This window comes from Triturus cristatus, chromosome 3_1 (genome assembly GCF_964204655.1).
Source record: "Triturus cristatus chromosome 3_1, aTriCri1.1, whole genome shotgun sequence".
NCBI classification, from domain to species: Eukaryota; Metazoa; Chordata; class Amphibia; order Caudata; family Salamandridae; genus Triturus; species Triturus cristatus.
In genome coordinates, this window is record NC_140583.1 from 678,309,482 (window position 1) to 678,329,644 (window position 20,163).

The 20,163-nt window shown below is 43.7% G+C and overlaps 1 protein-coding gene across 1 annotated transcript in view; it reads left to right on the forward strand.

Moving 5' to 3' along the window:
• The window catches only part of TRPM5 (transient receptor potential cation channel subfamily M member 5), a 561,392-nt gene that overhangs the window by 53,392 nt on the left and 487,837 nt on the right, over positions 1–20,163 (forward strand). The window contains exon 3 of the mRNA XM_085646171.1: positions 13,982–14,162. Within this exon, the coding sequence (XP_085502297.1) occupies positions 13,982–14,162 (181 nt within the window). The remainder of the gene's footprint in view (positions 1–13,981; positions 14,163–20,163) is intronic.

Genomic DNA, 20,163 nt, shown 5'->3' on the forward strand with positions numbered 1-20,163 from the left:
CTATCCAACACTTTCCCTACTGTTGCACTCTCTGGAGTGGGAATAGTAATTTTTACCCCTATGCTATCCAACACTTTCCCTACTGTTGCACACACTGGAGTGGGAATGGTAATTTCTACTCCTATGCTATCCAACACTTTCCCCACTGTTGCACTCACTGGAGTGGGAATAGTAATTTCTACCCCTACGCTATCCAACACTTTCCCTACTGTTGCACTCACTGGAGTGGGAATAATAATTTTTACCCCTACGCTATCCAACACTTTTCCTACTGTTGCACTCACTAGAGTGGGAATAGTAATTTTTACCCCTACGCTATCCAACACTTTCCCTACTGTTGCACTCTTTGGAGTGGGAATAGTAAATTTAACCCCTACACTATCCAACACTTTCCCTACTGTTGTACACACTGGAGTGAGAATAGTAATTTTTACCCCTACCCTATCCAACACTTTCCCTACTGTTGCACTCTCTGGAGTTGGAATAGCAATTATAACCCCTAAGCTATCCAACACTTTCCCTCCAGTTGCACTCACTGGAGTGGGAATAGTAATTTCTACCCCTACGCTATCCAACACTTTCCCTACTGTTGCACTCTCTGGTGTTGGAATAGTAATTTTATTCCCTCCGCTATCCAATATTTTTCTGTATTCTTTTAGTTAATTTTTGGTAAGTATGCTAGACAGATGATTGTACAAAAGTTCTTCCTCTCTGTCTAAATCCTGGACAGGCCTCAGGCTAGTTTGGCAGGTCAGGTGATAAAATCAGCTCTGTTCAATAGGTATGAAGTGGCTCTCACGAAAGAATCTCTGGGAGCAGGAGGCTTGCTCACAGCGTTCTGGCACGAAGGGAAAGGAAAGTTAATTAAAAGGATATCCACTCCTAATTTTCTAGGAATATGAGGGGACAGGAATGCACATATAATCACAAAGAACATGCAGGGAACTTCGTAATGACTTGCTTATTCTAAATAGGATTCTGGATTGAATTTGTGTTTGAGGTAGGGCTGCCTCACAGACCCCATGGCTCCAGTCACTGCATGAGATGACCTGTTGTCAAGATTCAGGCTTGACTCAGAAATGGGATCAGGCATAGTGCTTATGGGGGGGCTAGATATTGTGGAGAATGATACTATGGGAATTGAAGAGATTTGAACACTAGACAGGAAAACAGACTTGTACATAGGCACACTCACTTTCTAGGTTATAGTGTGCTTTCAATAAATAAGGGATGAAAAAGGGGTAGAGTCAATATTTAAGGCCACAGTGAAATGGAGTCGTCTCAGTTAGTTATTGTTGCTCTCCACTACTCCCTGACATTTATTGTTTTTCTCCTTCTCAATTTCCTCACATTCAACATTCCCTCTGTTTTTCTCCATCATTGTGCTTGTTGTTCTGCTTAATACCTTTGCACATCCTATATCATTCTTAACTCTTCAGATCCTGCCCTGCTTGGTTGATCCTGGGGTTCCCATTTGATACCTTGATCTAACCTGGGCGAGACACAGCAATATCTACTGCCGATGCCCCCGGACCAGTGACTTAGGTTACCCAGTGCCATTAGCAACCCCTTCCCAGAGCACGATCCAGTTCAGTGTTTCTCTTTCACTCCCTTTCCCTGTTTCTCCCTCAATTCCTACAGGTTGTTTTGTTCCCTTCACTCACTTGCATACATGTTCAGGGAAGGCAGGGGCTTTCAGCAGCTCTACTCTCCCGGAACCTTGCACCAGTCCCCAGTGCAGAAGCTGCAATGCCAGCATATTGTGGCCTCTGACAGCAGTTTCCACGGATCCCTGGCGGTAGCAGCAGTCCTTTGGCGGTCTGACTGCCAAAGTCATAATACGGCGGTCAGACCGCTGGTGGGGCACTTGCCACGCCACCACCGTGGACTGCCAAACTCACAATCAGGCCCTCAGTCGTTTTTGGAGCTAAGATTACACCAGTGACCAAGGCAGTTAGCTGTGTTCGGGAAGATTGCCATGAAGATGGATAGGCTTGCCATCTCAATCCACTGAACTGGCTTTTCTGTCTGGAAAAAAACTAAAGACTGTTCTCCTCATAGGACTGCCATAGCCTTTCATGGTACGGTCACGCCAACATTGCATTTCTACATGTCCCACTTTTAAACACTAGGCAATTTACCTTGTGGGTTTCAAATCATATCTAGGGGTGTCTTATTGATAATTGAAAGAAAGGTTTTTTCTCCTGTCAAAAGGTTTATTTTGACCGGTCCAACTACACGTTTAAACTTCAGCAGGCAAGCTATATTGGTAGGCCTTAAGCAATGTTTTCCTTGTTACACTAGTGGATGACACAATGATTGCTGCAGTCCACAGGAAGTATTTAACTCTCTATGCTATGTGTAGGTTGTACATTCGGACGCCCGGGATGGATCGTGATTCCCCGGTCGGAGTTCACCTTTCACGTTTGTACGGTGAATCGTACGAGGACGTGTCGGACACATTTTCCGACCCGAGGACGTGTGGGGAAATATTCCCAGTGCGGTTCGTATGGAATTTTTACCATGCGAATCGTGATTGCCAGTTCGTACGGCACTTGTACGATTCGTACGGTAAAAAGACCCGATACGAGTCGTACGGGGACATTTTTTACCGGATCGTGATCGGCACCTTAGTCTTCCCTGACAGTCTTTCGATAATTGGTTGTGTTGGATTCACTGACCTACAGCCCTTTGCAAAGTGATTTACTTTGCCGCAGATGGATCAGGCTTTGTCTTTGGCTGGACACTGGAACCCTCAGTGTTGGAGATTGCCAAAGTTTTCACAGAGTTTGTCTAGCTAGCGTGGTGGTCAGAAGCAATCTCACCTTTCTTAGGGTTTCCTTTAATATATCAGATGAGTGGCAATCCTGAATGAGTTGGGCTCGTAGTTCTTCGTTGACATATGTAAACATGGACATGAGCATTGAAGGCATCAATAGATTATTTTAACCTTGTCTCAGGATGCTGCGGGTTTGCCTGTATGTTAAATGGTAGGTTCATGGTGGTCACTGCCACAGCATAGTCCTTGTCTTAGCCAAAATCTGGGATGGTGAGGAAAATTGTGTGCACTCTCCCACTAAGTGGCGCAGGATGGGCCTTTTTGTTTCGGGGTCAATCTCATTTGTAGCTGATAAGTAATTTTCAAATCTGATGACCATTACCTTCAATGTGGCTGCCATTGACGATAGAGCAGACAGCATGTCGACACATCCCACGTACTCACAGTGAATCCAAGTAGCACCACAAAACATTCAAGGTGTGTGCTCGATTAAATTGAAAACTGTACTTCCGCCTATTCAGCTCCAGAAACTTTGTGAACACACACCAGGTATATTTTTAAGTCATGCAGGGCACCCAGGCTGAGGCTCTTAACTGAAGTGGCTACTAAGCTGGTGAAACTCAGTCACCCAGATGAAACTGTCAAACTTTAATCGTGCACATTAATTATACACACTTGCCTTGGCGGTGCACAGACATAATGTCGAGTTTTTTATTTCGACCTACATAAATATCGAGTTTTAAATACCGTAGGGACAGAATATCAACATCAAGAATATCGGTGACCAGAATATTGAACTGAAGGTAAGAAATATCGTTTTTGTTGATATCGAAGTTAGTAATATCGATAGCAAAAATATCGATGTTGATAATATCGATGTTTATGTTAGTGATATGTATTTTAGTATGTATTTTTTATGTATGTGTTTCACATGTTTTGTTATGTTTTGTATTTTTTTTTAAATATATGTATTAAATGTTTAGAAGTTAGTAATTTATTTTAAAGTAAAATTTGGGTTTTAGTACCGTAGCAGGTTGTCGGTTTATAGGGGAATAGGGTGGGAAGTAATTTAATTATAATAAATTAAATCATAATTTTTAAAAAATATTTTGAATTAAATTTTGCATTTTAGTTCCGTAGCGGGTTGTGGGTTTATAGGGGAATAGGGTGGTAAGTAATTTAATTGTAATTCAGTAATGATTAATTTTTATTTATTTGAGTGATAATTAATTTATTGTTAATTCATTATTAATTGGTAATGAATTTTTTATAATTGATTAATTGATAATTATATTAATTGTGTTAATTTTATATTGGAGTGGGTTGTGGGTTTATAGGGGACTAGGGTGGAAAGTAAATTAAGTATAAAAACTGAATTAATAATATTTATTTTTTGGTATTGATAATTAATTTATTGTTTATTAATTGTTAATTGTTAATTAATTGTTATTAATTGATTAATTGATGAATATCTGAATTGTGTTAATTTAGTTTAGGAGCGGGTTGTGTTTTTATAGGGGACTAGGGTGGGAAGTGATTTATTATAATTAAGTAATTATTAATTAATATTTGTTGGTATTGATAATTAATTTATTGTTAATCAATTATTAATTGGTAATTATTTATTAATTATAATGTATTGGTATTGATAATTAATTTATTGTTAATTAAATATTAATTGGTAAATACTTTTTATTAATTGATTATAATATTAATTGTGTTAATTTTTATGCGGAGCAGGTTGGGGGTTTATTGAGGAATAGGGTGGGAAGTAAGTTAATGTTATTAAAGTAATTATTAATTTTATTTTATAGGTATTTATCTATAAATTATTGTTAATTTATTATTCATTCATTATTTAATATCTTATTTTTAACCCCTACACTATCCAACACTTTCCCTACGGTTGCACTCTCTGGAGTGGGAATAGTAATTTTTACCCACCCTATCCAACACTTTCCCTACTGTTGCACTCTCTGGAGTTGGAATAGCAATTATAACCCCTAAGCTATCCAACACTTTCCCTCCAGTTGCACTCACTGGAGTGGGAATAGTAATTTTTAACCCTACACTATCCAACACTTTCCCTACTGTTGTACGCACTGGAGTGAGAATAGTAATTTTTACCCCTACACTATCCAACACTTTCCCTACTGTTGCACTCTCTGGAGTTGGAATAGCAATTATAACCCCTAAGCTATCCAACACTTTCCCTCCAGTTGCACTCACTGGAGTGGGAATAGTAATTTTTAACCCTATACTATCCAAAACTTTCCCTACTGTTGCACTCTTTGGAGTGGGAATAGTAATTTTAGCCCCTACACTATCCAACACTTTCCCTACTGTTGCAATAATTGGAGTGGGATAGTATTTATAACCTCTTCGCTATCCAACACTTTCCCTACTGTTGCACTCACTGGAGTGGGAATAGTAATTTTAAACCCCTACGCTATCCAACACTTTCCCTACTGTTGCACTCTCTGGAGTGGGAATAGTAATTTTTACCCCTATGCTATCCAACACTTTCCCTACTGTTGCACACACTGGAGTGGGAATAGTAATTTCTACTCCTATGCTATCCAACACTTTCCCCACTGTTGCACTCATTGGAGTGGGAATAGTAATTTCTACCCCTACGCTATCCAACACTTTCCCTACTGTTGCACTCTTTGGAGTGGGAATAGTAATTTTAGCCCCTACACTATCCAACACTTTCCCTACTGTTGCAATAATTGGAGTGGGATAGTATTTATAACCTCTTCGCTATCCAACACTTTCCCTACGTTGCACTCACTGGAGTGGGAATAGTAATTTTAAACCCCTACGCTATCCAACACTTTCCCTACTGTTGCACTCTCTGGAGTGGGAATAGTAATTTTTACCCCTATGCTATCCAACACTTTCCCTACTGTTGCACACACTGGAGTGGGAATGGTAATTTCTACTCCTATGCTATCCAACACTTTCCCCACTGTTGCACTCACTGGAGTGGGAATAGTAATTTCTACCCCTACGCTATCCAACACTTTCCCTACTGTTGCACTCACTGGAGTGGGAATAATAATTTTTACCCCTACGCTATCCAACACTTTTCCTACTGTTGCACTCACTAGAGTGGGAATAGTAATTTTTACCCCTACGCTATCCAACACTTTCCCTACTGTTGCACTCTTTGGAGTGGGAATAGTAAATTTAACCCCTACACTATCCAACACTTTCCCTACTGTTGTACACACTGGAGTGAGAATAGTAATTTTTACCCCTACCCTATCCAACACTTTCCCTACTGTTGCACTCTCTGGAGTTGGAATAGCAATTATAACCCCTAAGCTATCCAACACTTTCCCTCCAGTTGCACTCACTGGAGTGGGAATAGTAATTTCTACCCCTACGCTATCCAACACTTTCCCTACTGTTGCACTCTCTGGTGTTGGAATAGTAATTTTATTCCCTCCGCTATCCAATATTTTTCTGTATTCTTTTAGTTAATTTTTGGTAAGTATGCTAGACAGATGATTGTACAAAAGTTCTTCCTCTCTGTCTAAATCCTGGACAGGCCTCAGGCTAGTTTGGCAGGTCAGGTGATAAAATCAGCTCTGTTCAATAGGTATGAAGTGGCTCTCACGAAAGAATCTCTGGGAGCAGGAGGCTTGCTCACAGCGTTCTGGCACGAAGGGAAAGGAAAGTTAATTAAAAGGATATCCACTCCTAATTTTCTAGGAATATGAGGGGACAGGAATGCACATATAATCACAAAGAACATGCAGGGAACTTCGTAATGACTTGCTTATTCTAAATAGGATTCTGGATTGAATTTGTGTTTGAGGTAGGGCTGCCTCACAGACCCCATGGCTCCAGTCACTGCATGAGATGACCTGTTGTCAAGATTCAGGCTTGACTCAGAAATGGGATCAGGCATAGTGCTTATGGGGGGGCTAGATATTGTGGAGAATGATACTATGGGAATTGAAGAGATTTGAACACTAGACAGGAAAACAGACTTGTACATAGGCACACTCACTTTCTAGGTTATAGTGTGCTTTCAATAAATAAGGGATGAAAAAGGGGTAGAGTCAATATTTAAGGCCACAGTGAAATGGAGTCGTCTCAGTTAGTTATTGTTGCTCTCCACTACTCCCTGACATTTATTGTTTTTCTCCTTCTCAATTTCCTCACATTCAACATTCCCTCTGTTTTTCTCCATCATTGTGCTTGTTGTTCTGCTTAATACCTTTGCACATCCTATATCATTCTTAACTCTTCAGATCCTGCCCTGCTTGGTTGATCCTGGGGTTCCCATTTGATACCTTGATCTAACCTGGGCGAGACACAGCAATATCTACTGCCGATGCCCCCGGACCAGTGACTTAGGTTACCCAGTGCCATTAGCAACCCCTTCCCAGAGCACGATCCAGTTCAGTGTTTCTCTTTCACTCCCTTTCCCTGTTTCTCCCTCAATTCCTACAGGTTGTTTTGTTCCCTTCACTCACTTGCATACATGTTCAGGGAAGGCAGGGGCTTTCAGCAGCTCTACTCTCCCGGAACCTTGCACCAGTCCCCAGTGCAGAAGCTGCAATGCCAGCATATTGTGGCCTCTGACAGCAGTTTCCACGGATCCCTGGCGGTAGCAGCAGTCCTTTGGCGGTCTGACTGCCAAAGTCATAATACGGCGGTCAGACCGCTGGTGGGGCACTTGCCACGCCACCACCGTGGACTGCCAAACTCACAATCAGGCCCTCAGTCGTTTTTGGAGCTAAGATTACACCAGTGACCAAGGCAGTTAGCTGTGTTCGGAAAGATTGCCATGAAGATGGATAGGCTTGCCATCTCAATCCACTGAACTGGCTTTTCTGTCTGGAAAAAAACTAAAGACTGCTCCTTGGGTTGATTATTATTGACGTCCTCCAGTGATGTGTAAAAAAACTAAAGACTGCTCCTTGGGTTGATTATTATTGACGTCCTCCAGTGGTGTGTAAGTCCAAAACTTTTCTTAATACTACATTTTTTCAGGAATTTCAGAATAAATCTTTCTGGATACCATCTCTCAATACCCCAGGGACAGCATTTAGGCGTCAGGACTTAGTCCAGCAGAAGGGGCCTCCAACAAGGTCCAGTCCTCTTCCACTTGCAACTCGCTACTGACCACTCTTGCCACTTTTGATGTCCCTATAGCCACACAGTAAATGAGCCAACTGACCCTTGGAGTCCAATTCTTATTCCCGGGTACATGTGGAAGCAGGTCCAGCCAATGAGGTCTCCTCAGGGATTTCAAACAGCAGGTACAATCCTCCTCTGTTCTTCCACAGGTCCAGTAAGTGTTCTGAGGAGTAGGTGGTGAGGTTCATTTTTCTACAGTTCAGTAGCCAGTGGGTGCAGGCGACTCCTAGACACTTCCTAGCTAATTCAGAAAAATGTTCCCATGGGTAAACCTAAACACTTTTACAGCACATCCCATTTGACCTACTGCTAACTATCCCAGTGTGCACTATTCTATGTGGAAATCAAAGATGGCACAGGCCTTCTGCCTCTGAGGGGATCCTGTGGGTCAGCCTTAGTGTGTTTAGGTAAATAAGCAGTTCCCATGTTTTAAGGTACAGCAAACTGGTTCTGGTACCAACTCCCCGTCTCACAGGGCTGGATCCCAACTGGCTACAGAGGGTGAAAGAAAAAAGGCCTTCCCTTCCTTGGGTTTCCCATTACATTTACCTGTGCATGGGCAGGCCTCACCCTTACCCTTTGAAGTAAATTAAAATCCTGAATCCTTCCAGCTGTTTTTCCTGGTCCGACAGGTGTCCCATACCACACCCCAGCCTATCCTGTCACTAGGCTAAGCCATTGTCTCTGCTAATGCAAATTAGGTTCTAGGAGCTTCAGCCATGGAAAAGGTAATTTTCTAATAGTTACTTTTGCTAAATATTCATTAAGAATTTAACTTCACCATTGTAGTGTATTTTTCACAAATATTTAAAATAATGTTGGAACCATTTCTCCAGCTTGTCCCAAACCTGAGATAGCACGATTAATAGATTAATCTATATGCTAGTTCTCCTCATAGGACTGCCATAGCCTTTCATGGTACGGTCACGCCAACATTGCATTTCTACATGTCCCACTTTTAAACACTAGGCAATTTACCTTGTGGGTTTCAAATCATATCTAGGGGTGTCTTATTAATAATTGAAAGAAAGGTTTTTTCTCCTGTCAAAAGGTTTATTTTGACCGGTCCAACTACAAGTTTAAACTTCAGCAGGCAAGCTATATTGGTAGGCCTTAAGCAATGTTTTCCTTGTTACACTAGTGGATGACACAATGATTGCTGCAGTCCACAGGAAGTATTTAACTCTCTATGCTATGTGTAGGTTGTTTATTAGGGGTCAGAGCACATACACTGGTCAGTGGATGGCAGCGCCCCAGTGTGCAAAGTCAAACACCTAGCATAAAATTCAGCAGAAAACAGGGCATTTTCTCACAATGTATTTATTTTTAATTTTTGGTGTAAAAGCGTTTTATGGGAGTTGCCTTTGGTAAAGCATGTAGACAAATATTTACTTTTACATCCCCATTGTTTCCTATCAATGCTTTGTGTCAGGTTATGAACCACTTTCTTCTTTTATTAAAGCATTAAAAATACATGACAGCTCGCAAAGACCCAAAGCATTCTGTAGCAAAGTGATGGTTGGAAGGATGGAAATTGCAGGCTGGATATATTGGGAAGTGGAAGAGACAAAAGTATTAAACCACTGACATTTGAAAATGCTAAAATGTGCTATAATATATAGATGTGATACAAGTCTTATATGATCAAAGATATGGTCAAATGCCATCAGCAGAGTTAGATAAACTGACCATTGTCAAACTTTACCTTATGCTGAAAAGTTGGTAAACTGTTGTTTGAGATCAACAGGCTCAAATTTCTCTTCCACTTCTGTCTCTAAATAACCTTGTTCTTGAACTGGATTCCACCATTAATGCATGTCCCAACTATTGTAGAGCCCTTTGTATCGGCCTGCCTAAGAATCTCCAGATCAGTCAATATTGAGCCAGAACGCTTCTGTTTGGGCCATCGGCATCCTTCAGAGATCATCTAACCTCAGCCAACAAACCTTTCCACTGGCTGGGAGATTACTACCACACAGTGGTGCTGGAACAATTTTTAAGAGTAGGGTTGCTGCCATCAATGTTACTTATAACAATCGACAATGTCTCAACGGGTAATGTTTAAGAAAATTCACAAAGTAAAACACGCAAATTACAATTGCGCAAGAAAAAGGGAGACTCTCAAGACTTGTCTGAATTATGAACAGTGATCTGTATTTAGAAAGTCAAATTCAATATACATAAATAGTTCAGCACTATTTTCAATGTATGTGGGTGTACCCCAAACAAATGTGTCCACATACATGCTTGAGCAAAAAGTGATCAGTGCAGGTGACACGTGACATAATGTGAAAAACAGCAAGGAAAACAGCAATTAAGCCACTGTTTTATGGAACCATAGAAGCGCCAAGAGATGCGATGAATGCTCGACAGCGTTTCAACCTGTAATTACTTCAAGTTGTCATCAGGACCGGGTTACAATCAAGTGCCCCTCATCAGCAGAGAATCCAGGATTCTACTCATATTTCTTGAAGAGATTTCTTGAAGGGGATACAAGCTCTGTCCGCAGTTTCCCTAGGAGGAAGCCGCCTCCATATTAGGAAAATCTCTGATTCCAATGGTTGTAAATTTAGATGTTTAATGGACATCCAGTAACTCATTGCAATAGAATGTTAGCTAGATCTGTCACCATGGTACTTTAAACTTAGAGCCAATTGTGTGTTGATAATGCAAAAGTAGATCTCCAAAGATGTGTTACAGGAGGAAATTGACACCAAGGTTATTCTCATCCATAATGAACTTTTTAATAAGCTTAAGGGCTTTTTTATAACCAATGTAAAAACATCTAAGAAAAAACATGGCCCAATGGTGGATACATGGTATGGGAAATCATGTAGGGAAGCTTACATAGCATTAGCCAGGACCATAAGATCTAAGAATAGGGACAGCATCAAAAGAGCGAGGGTGGAGTACAAGCTTGTACAATATAAAGCTAAAAGGGACTGGGACAAGCAATATTGGGACGAAATTTTCAAAGCCAGTAAAGATAGAAATATGGCTACATTCTGGCATTTGGTGAAGTGGGAAATTAAGTCAAATTCCCAGTAATCATGTAGCACCCGAATTGTGGGTATCCCATTTCAAGACCCAGTTTGCTATTGCAGACCATGATCCAGATCATGATCATGAACCATTCCTGATTCCAGCAGGTATTCCCCCTTGCACTTTACTAGGCGGGAGGTAGATCAAGCACTAAAAACAGTCCAGAGAGGTAGAGCGCCTGGGTTGGACTGTGTACCTGCTGATCTGTTCTTACAAAATAAGGCTACATGGGCAATTTATATTCAGTCCCTAACGAATGCTATTGCCAGTGGCTCCCCAATACCAGACTCATGGCAGGGAGCCGAGATCCTTCCAATATTTAAAAAGGGGGATCGTTCAAATCCTGGTAATTATAGGCCTATAAGCTTAATTGATTGCCTACAGAAAGTGACTGCCAGGCTTGTGTTGAGTCGTATCCAGGTCTGGATAGATGATTATGATATCCTCTCTCCATTGAAGGCTGGGTTCCGCTTACACGCGAGCACTATCAACCAGGTTTTTAGGTTTGTTTTAATTTACTGGCGCGTGGTTATCTTAAGAGGTGGCACACTGTATGCTGCTTTTGTAGATCTAAAGGCGGCTTTTGACCTAGTTCCACGTGCAGAGATATGGAAAGTATTAGCGGAACAGGGCATGCCTTTGGATCTTCTGGCCTTTTTAATCAAACTTCACACTCCTAATTTTGCACAGGTTCGTTGGGGTCAGCAGGGGAGGGTGACAGATAGGTTTCCGATTGCCAGAGGGATTCGTCAGGGGTGCGTTTTGGCTCCAACTCTTTTTTCTTTGTATATAAATAGGGTGATTCTGTATTTTATTAATCATCTAACCGATTCCCCCACTCTTGCTGGCATGAAGATCCCCCTGCTTATGTTCGCAGATGATACTCTGTTAATTTCCCAAACCCAGAAAGGTTTGCAGATGGCGATCAATAGATTTGAGGAGTTCATCCGGGACTAAGGCCTTATAGTCAATGTGGATAAGACCAAGTTCATGGTGCTACATAAACATAAGATCATAAAAGGGAGAGTAGCCATGAATGAAGCCACTTTAGAGCAGACTCAAGTTTTTACATACCTGGGTATAACTTTGGGTAGTAAACTTAATTGGAAACCGCATATAGATCAGTTGATCCTTAAACATGCACAATTGTCTGGTGCATTATTAAAGGAACAGCGTCTCTCACACACTAAGCCTCTCTCCCCCGCGTTAAAAATTTATAATTCAAAAATTAGTGCTTCTGTCCTGTATGGGGCCGAATTATGGGGTTTTAGCAACATAGCACCACTGACAATTTCCCAAAATAAATTTTTTAGGGGTTTAACTGGGCTTCCACAATCTACACCACTTTTGCCCCTTTACTTAGATTTGGGTTGTCATCTTTTCGAGAATGTGGCATGTTATAGACCAGTGGCTTACTGGAGAAGGCTCTGGGTTACCCCTGAGCTTTCCCAGTATGCACAGGCTCTCCTCGAAGTAAGGGATGCTGACAGTGCGTGCTGGCTGAGGCAGTCAAAGGTTATTTTTAGTGCCATGGGGTTGAGTCGATTGTGGGAAAATCCTGTAGACAATGTTTTTCCTTCTAGAAAGGATTTTAAGGAGACCTACTGGAGTATGGTTACCATGAAGCATTATTCGTCTCTATCCAGGCCGTCTCTAACGAGGGAGTTTATGGAGATAAAACATGTTACCGAATATGAAGGATACTGGGATTTTATTACGGTTTCTATAGACAGTAAACGTTACCACCAATTTCGGGTGGGCACACTCCCAGGTAATTCCTTTGTTGGTAAGAGGTGTTCTACGACCAGCACCAAATGTCCATTCTGCCCGACTCAGACTGAATCTATAGTGCATATCTTATTTATTTGCCCAGCCTACAAAAAACCGAGGCACAAATGGATTAAATCAATCTGTTTGTCAAAGGGTATTAACACTGGCAGTGAAGCATTTAGGATGCTAAAAATAGATACAAGTTTTATATTACATGTTGTAATGGTATGTTTTAATATTAAATGTAAATGTCTTTTATGATTTTTGTTAAATCGAAATAAAGACTTATCGAATCGAATCGTGTCACCCTAATTCATGAGAAACTGCGCTGCAATGGGCTAGAGTCATTTGAAGATAAGGTGTATAAAATAATGGGGAGTTGAAAGAGCCGCCGTTTTTCAAGGCATTTTTAAGTTGAGACAGGTTGACATATTGGCACTAAGCCTCGAGTCGCACATGTCGGACGTGGTAAAAGAAGCAATAACATCAAAGCGCTTGCACTGCCCTCATTCAGTTCCACCCTTAATTCTTCCAAGATCTATAAAGCCAGAGCTTACGTGCTCGTCAAAGGCTAGAACGGTTGTGGTATTGGTGCAAGGTGGTTATGGTCTCAAAGTATTCCTGCGATTGCTGTGTGGTAGGTCTTTCTAATAGTTTGAGTGGAAACAACAGCACAGAACCCTCCAAGTAGGATGTAAAGTAGTTGCTTTTTTAGCAAAGGTTTAACAATTGCCTTACAAAGTACCAAATCCGAAGAGCTCAAGATTTAAAATAGAAGGTGGTCAAGCAACCAAAGGCTTTATGAACATAACCATTTTTCAAGTCACAAATGTTTAGAAAATGAAACAGTGAAAGTCCTGGTGCAGGGTTCGCTTAAAAGTGCACATCAAAAAGAAGTTAGGAGTGGAAGCCCGTTCGAGCAATAGAGCTATTTTTATGTTATATACTTTCACATGAAAGCAAATAGTGAAGTCATTGCAAAATGCAGAAGAATCAGTAATCTGGATGGATGGATGGATGGATGGATGGATGGATGGACAATGTTGGCGTTTCGAGAACATTGTTGTAGACTAGAGAAATTGTGCATTTTGAGAGAATCCAAAAATCAATACATGAAAATGTTGGCCATATATTTATTTCTATGTATCGCCTTACAATTTTGGGTATATGTTAATGTTTTATCCGTGATAATGTGCATAAATGCTCAATTGACATTCTATTGTTTGCACATAGTTTGTTAAGGTGCCATCGACCATCGACCCTGAAGTCTTGTTCGATCTTATGATCAACGAATGGAACCTGCCTGCTCCAAACCTAGTTGTTTCTCTTGTTGGTGGTGATGAAAACTTTCAAATGAAATCATGGCTGCGAGACATCATGAGGAAGGGGCTTGTAAAAGCAGCACAAAGCACAGGTTTGTTTGGAAACAGCTCACACCATTCTTCTTAGCCTCACGTGTGGTTTGAGAATGTGATGTTATGAAGCCACAGCATCCATGTTGTGAAAACTGTAGCTTGCAATTTCCTAACAGGTGACACCTCGTTGTTGATCCCAAATGTCTATATCCACAAAAGAAATATTTAATTCCAGTTATACCATGGTTGAAACTCCCAATCAATCTTGACATGCTAATGCTAAGGTACAACACAAACCTGACACTTTACTTATGATGTTACATATGTACAGCAGGGTGAGCATGCACAAAAATGACTGAAACATATATCTTCAGAATGGTATTTGTTTGCACTGATTCCCATGTGTGTTTTGTTACAATTGCACAGTTTGCAAGCTAAGAAGAAGTAGATTGAACCCTGCTGAGGTTTCCTTAACCACAAGAGCACACTAACACTCTTGTACTGGCTTTGAAATCCTATCTGTAAAGACATGCCTATTTATTTGTAATGCACATCTGTAAGGAGGAAATGAGCAGATTCCATCTTTTTTTACCTCATTCATTGGTACTGGCTGAAGAAAGGGGACAATAAATACATATTAATGTCCTTTATCATAATGTCTGGGTACCACAATCGTCCCACTCACATCAGTTGAGACAATTAGGCCTGAATGGAAAACATAATAAAATGTCGAAAACATAATAAAATGTCGAAAACATAATAAAATATCTCGTGCCTCCCGTATTACTATTTGTACACCTGAACACAGTCTTACTATTAGGCACTTAGGGGCACATGTAGCAAGCATTTTTTAACACAAAAATTGCTTTTCCAATGCAGCAAACCTAATTTTGCAATTCGGTAACCTGTTCCCGAATCGCAAAATGGGTTTGCAATTCGGTATTAGGAAGGGGTGTGTTTAGGGTGTTCCTTCCTAATACCGAATTGCATCAGTATGTATGAATATTTTGTGACAGCAAATGCGGTCGCAAAACATTTCGAATTTTAGGTGGTAACCCATTCGCAAATGGGACGGGGTTCCTGAGGGACCCCTTCCCCTTTGTGAATGTATGTAAAACTATTTTTAAGAGCAGGCAGTGGTCCCACGGACATCTGCCTGCTCTTCAAAAATGAAAAGAACATTTTCATTTTTCGTTTTGTAAAGCATCTCATTTTCCTTTAAGGAAAGCGGCTGCTTTACAAAAAAAAAAGATTGCTTTATTAAGAAGCAATCACGAACATGGTTTTCTGCTGATCTCAGCAGGCTGCCATCCCTGTGATTTTTGTGATTCCAAGGGGGTCGCAAATTGCGACCTACCTCATTAATATTCATGAGGTAGGTCATTTACGACCCCTTAGGAATCACAAAAGGTGTACTATACACCTTCATACATTGCATTTTGCTATTTCTTAATTGCGAATCCTTGTGATTCGCAATTAGGGAATAGCAAATTGTGAGCTACATACATCTGGCCCTTTGTTTGTTGTACCACAATATCACAGTCGAAATATTGACCTGCAGATAAAGTGTAACAATAATATATGCTTACAATATAGTATCACAGTAAAGTTAATAATAGTAAATCTACACGGACCTCAATGCACACTGTATTCCGAATGAACCTTCAATACTTGAAAGGCAGAGTGCTTGATCCTTAGGGAATTCAGGGCCACATGTACAAAAGGCTTCAGCGGCCGTAAACGGAGAATCTGGCAGTTAGCAACTGCTAAATAGCCTTTTGGCATGTACTAACCCTATTTTGTGTGTCGGTAACCTATTACTGACTCTCAAAATAGGGTTTGCGAGTCGTTATGAGTAAGGGGTGTGTCAAGGGTGTCCCTTCCTAACAGAGGGTGACAAGGGGATGTATGAATATTTTGCAGCTGGAATGCAGTTGGAAAACATTCGCAGTTTACCGCATACTCAAGTAGGTGGTAAGCCAGTCTCAAACAGGAAGGGGTTTCTAGGAGACCTCTTTGTTTTCTTTTGTGAATGGTGCGAAAATGTTTTTTAAGAGCAGGGACTCTTTTTGAGACATAGCCCATTTTACTTTGAGGAAAACGGTCTGTATTTTAAAAATAAAAAGTTGCTTTATTTAAAAGCAAACACAAACATGGTGCTCTGCTGTCCCCAGCAAACCACCATCTCAGTGATTTTTGTGATTCACAATGGATCGCAAATTGCGACCTCCCTCATGAATATTGATGAGGGAGGTCAATTGTAACCACATTAGGAATCGCTAACTGTGTCTGGGACACACTAGTACATCGCAATTTGTGGTTTCCTAATTGTGAGTCACAGAAAGTTGCAATTAGGAACTCGCAAAATGAAGCAATCATACATGTTGGCCTCAGTGTCCTAACTTTGAAATGCACAAAATCCAAACCCGAGAGCTAAATGAAACTACATGCAATGCAGAAAGCAATGTGAAACTGAACTCATCAAAGTTGCCTAAAAGTAAACATTAATTAGAAAAAGCATTAGAAAAGACTATAGCTTTTGCCTAATCAAGATCTATTGACTATGCCAATTTTTGTTAGAAATGTTACACAGCAGCGCGTGTTGCTGCACAACATGGCATAATGTAAAGAAAAAAGCGCTATGATGCAACCAGCATAGTGGTTGTTTTCTTCACTTTAAAGCATGTTGCACTACAGCCCACGCTGCTGTGCAATATGTCTACAAAGACATTGACAAAGCCAAATAGTTGTTAACTATGTGAGTGCTATTTGGCTTTGTTAACGTTTTTTGTGGTGGATAGTAAGGTTGGAAGGGGCAAACAGGACCAGGTTCGGGGGTCAGCAACATTACAGACAGTAGGAGTGGCAAGCAACACGATGGAGGGGCAGGAGAGAGAGTAGGGCAAGAACATGGATGATGGGAGGACGGGTGAGAACGAGGGGAGCTAGTAAAATCACGGACAGCGGGGGTGGATGGTCGGACTGCAGACACATGTACTCTTATAGTGTGCATGAAGAAAAGTTTTAAAAAAAAGGTACCTGCAGAAGCACACAGCCAGTGGAAGGACATTGTCCGCAGACAGACAGCTTTACTTCTCCATCCTGCCAGACAGGGGCACACACTCAAGCCCCAGGAGGAATCAGAAAGCCAGCAGGAGGTGCTGACCAATAGGAAGCAAGGTAAAGAGAGCGGCATCGAAGCTGAGAAGTTATGCTACGTAGTGGGTGAACTCTAAGGTGCCGATCACGATCCGGCAAAAACCGGGTACGAACCGTCGGACGGAGCATATTCTCCGTCCGACGCGTACCCGGTCGTCAAAATATACAAACATGGAATTACGATTCGCACGGGTACACCATTACCGTACGAATCGTAAAAAAGACCGACCGAACAAAAAACACCTACCAATGCGATCCGGGAAAGCGCCGACCTGACGTCGGGACGCACGCAGCCAGCCATTCACGACCCAGGAATCACGATTCGCACCGACGTCACCCCGCACGGTGAATATTTTGCGGCAGCCAAAAACTGCCGGGAAATCAGGACGACGCGAACAAGGACCACCAGTACGCGACGGACAGACGGCGACGCGAACAAGGAGGACCAGTACGTGACGGACACACAGGACGACGCCACCAAGGAGGACCCGTACGCGACAGGACGACGCGATCAAGGAGGACCCGTACGCGACAGGACGACGCGAGCAAGGAGTACCAGTACGCGACGGACAGACATGGACCCGAACCTACGAGTCATCCCTGCCCTCATAGCAGTACACCTCCTCTACAGGTTACGACGCAGACGCCGCAGAAGGTCAGAATAACTAAGGGAGGGGGGAAAGTGGGGTGGGGTGGGGGTGGCACGACCAGGGCAGGCCACAAAACAACCACATGAGTGACACACTACACATGGCCTGGACATACCTGACTCCCATGCCCTGGTCACCACGAGGGGGTGGGGGCGTGTCCTGATAATCCAGCGACCGCCACAACGGAAGTCCGTCACCACGCGAACCGGCAACACAACCAGACAGGTACGTCCCGTACCCACGCCTGAAGAGCGTGGGTACGAGTCGGACCACGCCCACACACGTCACCCCAACAATGGCGGGACGGATCGCACCCACGTGGCAAAGGCCTGGGTACGGGCCGCACAAACATCACATAGCGTGGGGACGGATATGTACGGACCCTACCCCCACCCCGTATGCAAGGAGCGTACCCCCCAGCCCAACAGTGCAAGTACGACCCGTACCCCCACCCGCGAATGCAAGGAGCGTACCCCCCTGCCCAACAGTGTAAGTACGACCCGTACCCCCACCCGCGTATGCATGGAGCGTACCCCCCATGCCAACAGTGTAAGTACGACTCGAACCCCCACCCACGAATGCAAGGAGCGTACCCCCCTGCCCAACAGTGTAAGTACGACCCGTACCCACACCCGCGGACGTACGGAGCGTACCCCCAGCCCAACAGTGTAAGTACGACCCGTACCCCCACCCGCGGACGTACGGAGCGTACCCCCAGCCCAACAGTGTAAGTACGACCCGTACCCCCACCCGCGGACGTACGGAGCGTACCCCCAGCCCAACAGTGTAAGTACGACCCGTACCCCCACCCGCGGACGTACGGAGCGTACCCCCAGCCCAACAGTGTAAGTACGACCCGTACCCCCACCCGCGGACGCACGGAGCGTACCCCCAGCCCAACAGTGTAAGTACGACCCGTACCCCCACCCGCGGACGTACGGAGCGTACCCCCAGCCCAACAGTGTAAGTACGACCCGTACCCCCACCCGCGAATGCAAGGAGCGTACCCCCCTGCCCAACAGTGTAAGTACGACCCGTACCCCCACCCGCGTATGCATGGAGCGTACCCCCCATGCCAACAGTGTAAGTACGACTCGAACCCCCACCCACGAATGCAAGGAGCGTACCCCCCTGCCCAACAGTGTAAGTACGACCCGTACCCACACCCGCGGACGTACGGAGCGTACCCCCAGCCCAACAGTGTAAGTACGACCCGTACCCCCACCCGCGAATGCAAGGAGCGTACCCCCCTGCCCAACAGTGTAAGTACGACCCGTACCCCCACCCGCGTATGCATGGAGCGTACCCCCCATGCCAACAGTGTAAGTACGACTCGAACCCCCACCCACGAATGCAAGGAGCGTACCCCCCTGCCCAACAGTGTAAGTACGACCCGTACCCACACCCGCGGACGTACGGAGCGTACCCCCACCACACCAGTGTCAGTAGACACGTACCCTCACCTCTAATGCAGTGTGCGTAACCCCACCGTGTATGTGCCAAGCGCACATATCCAGTAATCGGAGGTGTGTGTGCAGAGTCCACCCAGCAGTGTCCAGACCCAGGAGGGGTGGGTGCAGAGACCTCCCAGCAGTGCCCTGAGACAGGAGGGGTGGGTGGTGAGTCCTCCCAGCAGTGCCCAGAGACAGGAGGGGTGGGTGCAGAGTCCTCCCAGCAGTGTCCAGACCCAGGAGGGGTGGGTGGTGAGTCCTCCCAGCAGTGCCCAGAGACAGGAGGGGTGTGTGCAGAGTCCTCCCAGCAGTGTCCAGACCCAGGAGGGGTGTGTGCAGAGTCCTCCCAGCAGTGTCCAGACCCAGGAGGGGTGGGTGCAGAGTCCTCCCAGCAGTGTCCACACCCAGGAGGGGTGTAACACATGTGTGTGATGCCACAATTACCCACATCCATACTGCCTACAAGGGAACATGTCCCCATGAACTCATGTCAACTGACTCCACACACAAGTACAGTGATCACCAAGGATGCCACGATTGTTGCAGGTGGAGACATGGCCATGCATGCATGGCCAAAGTAGAAGGGCTCCGTCACACACACAGCTCATGTACACACAGCTCTGCGCTAAACATTGGGAACACCCTGCAGGGAAGAAACTGGGTACACAGAGTAAGGAATACACCCTGGGACAATTGAACCATGCAGTAACTGCTGACATGACCTAAGGAAGTTAGCCAACACCTTGTGATGGCACACAGATCCTAGGGTGGCCCCAAAGAGCAGAACACTACTACAAATC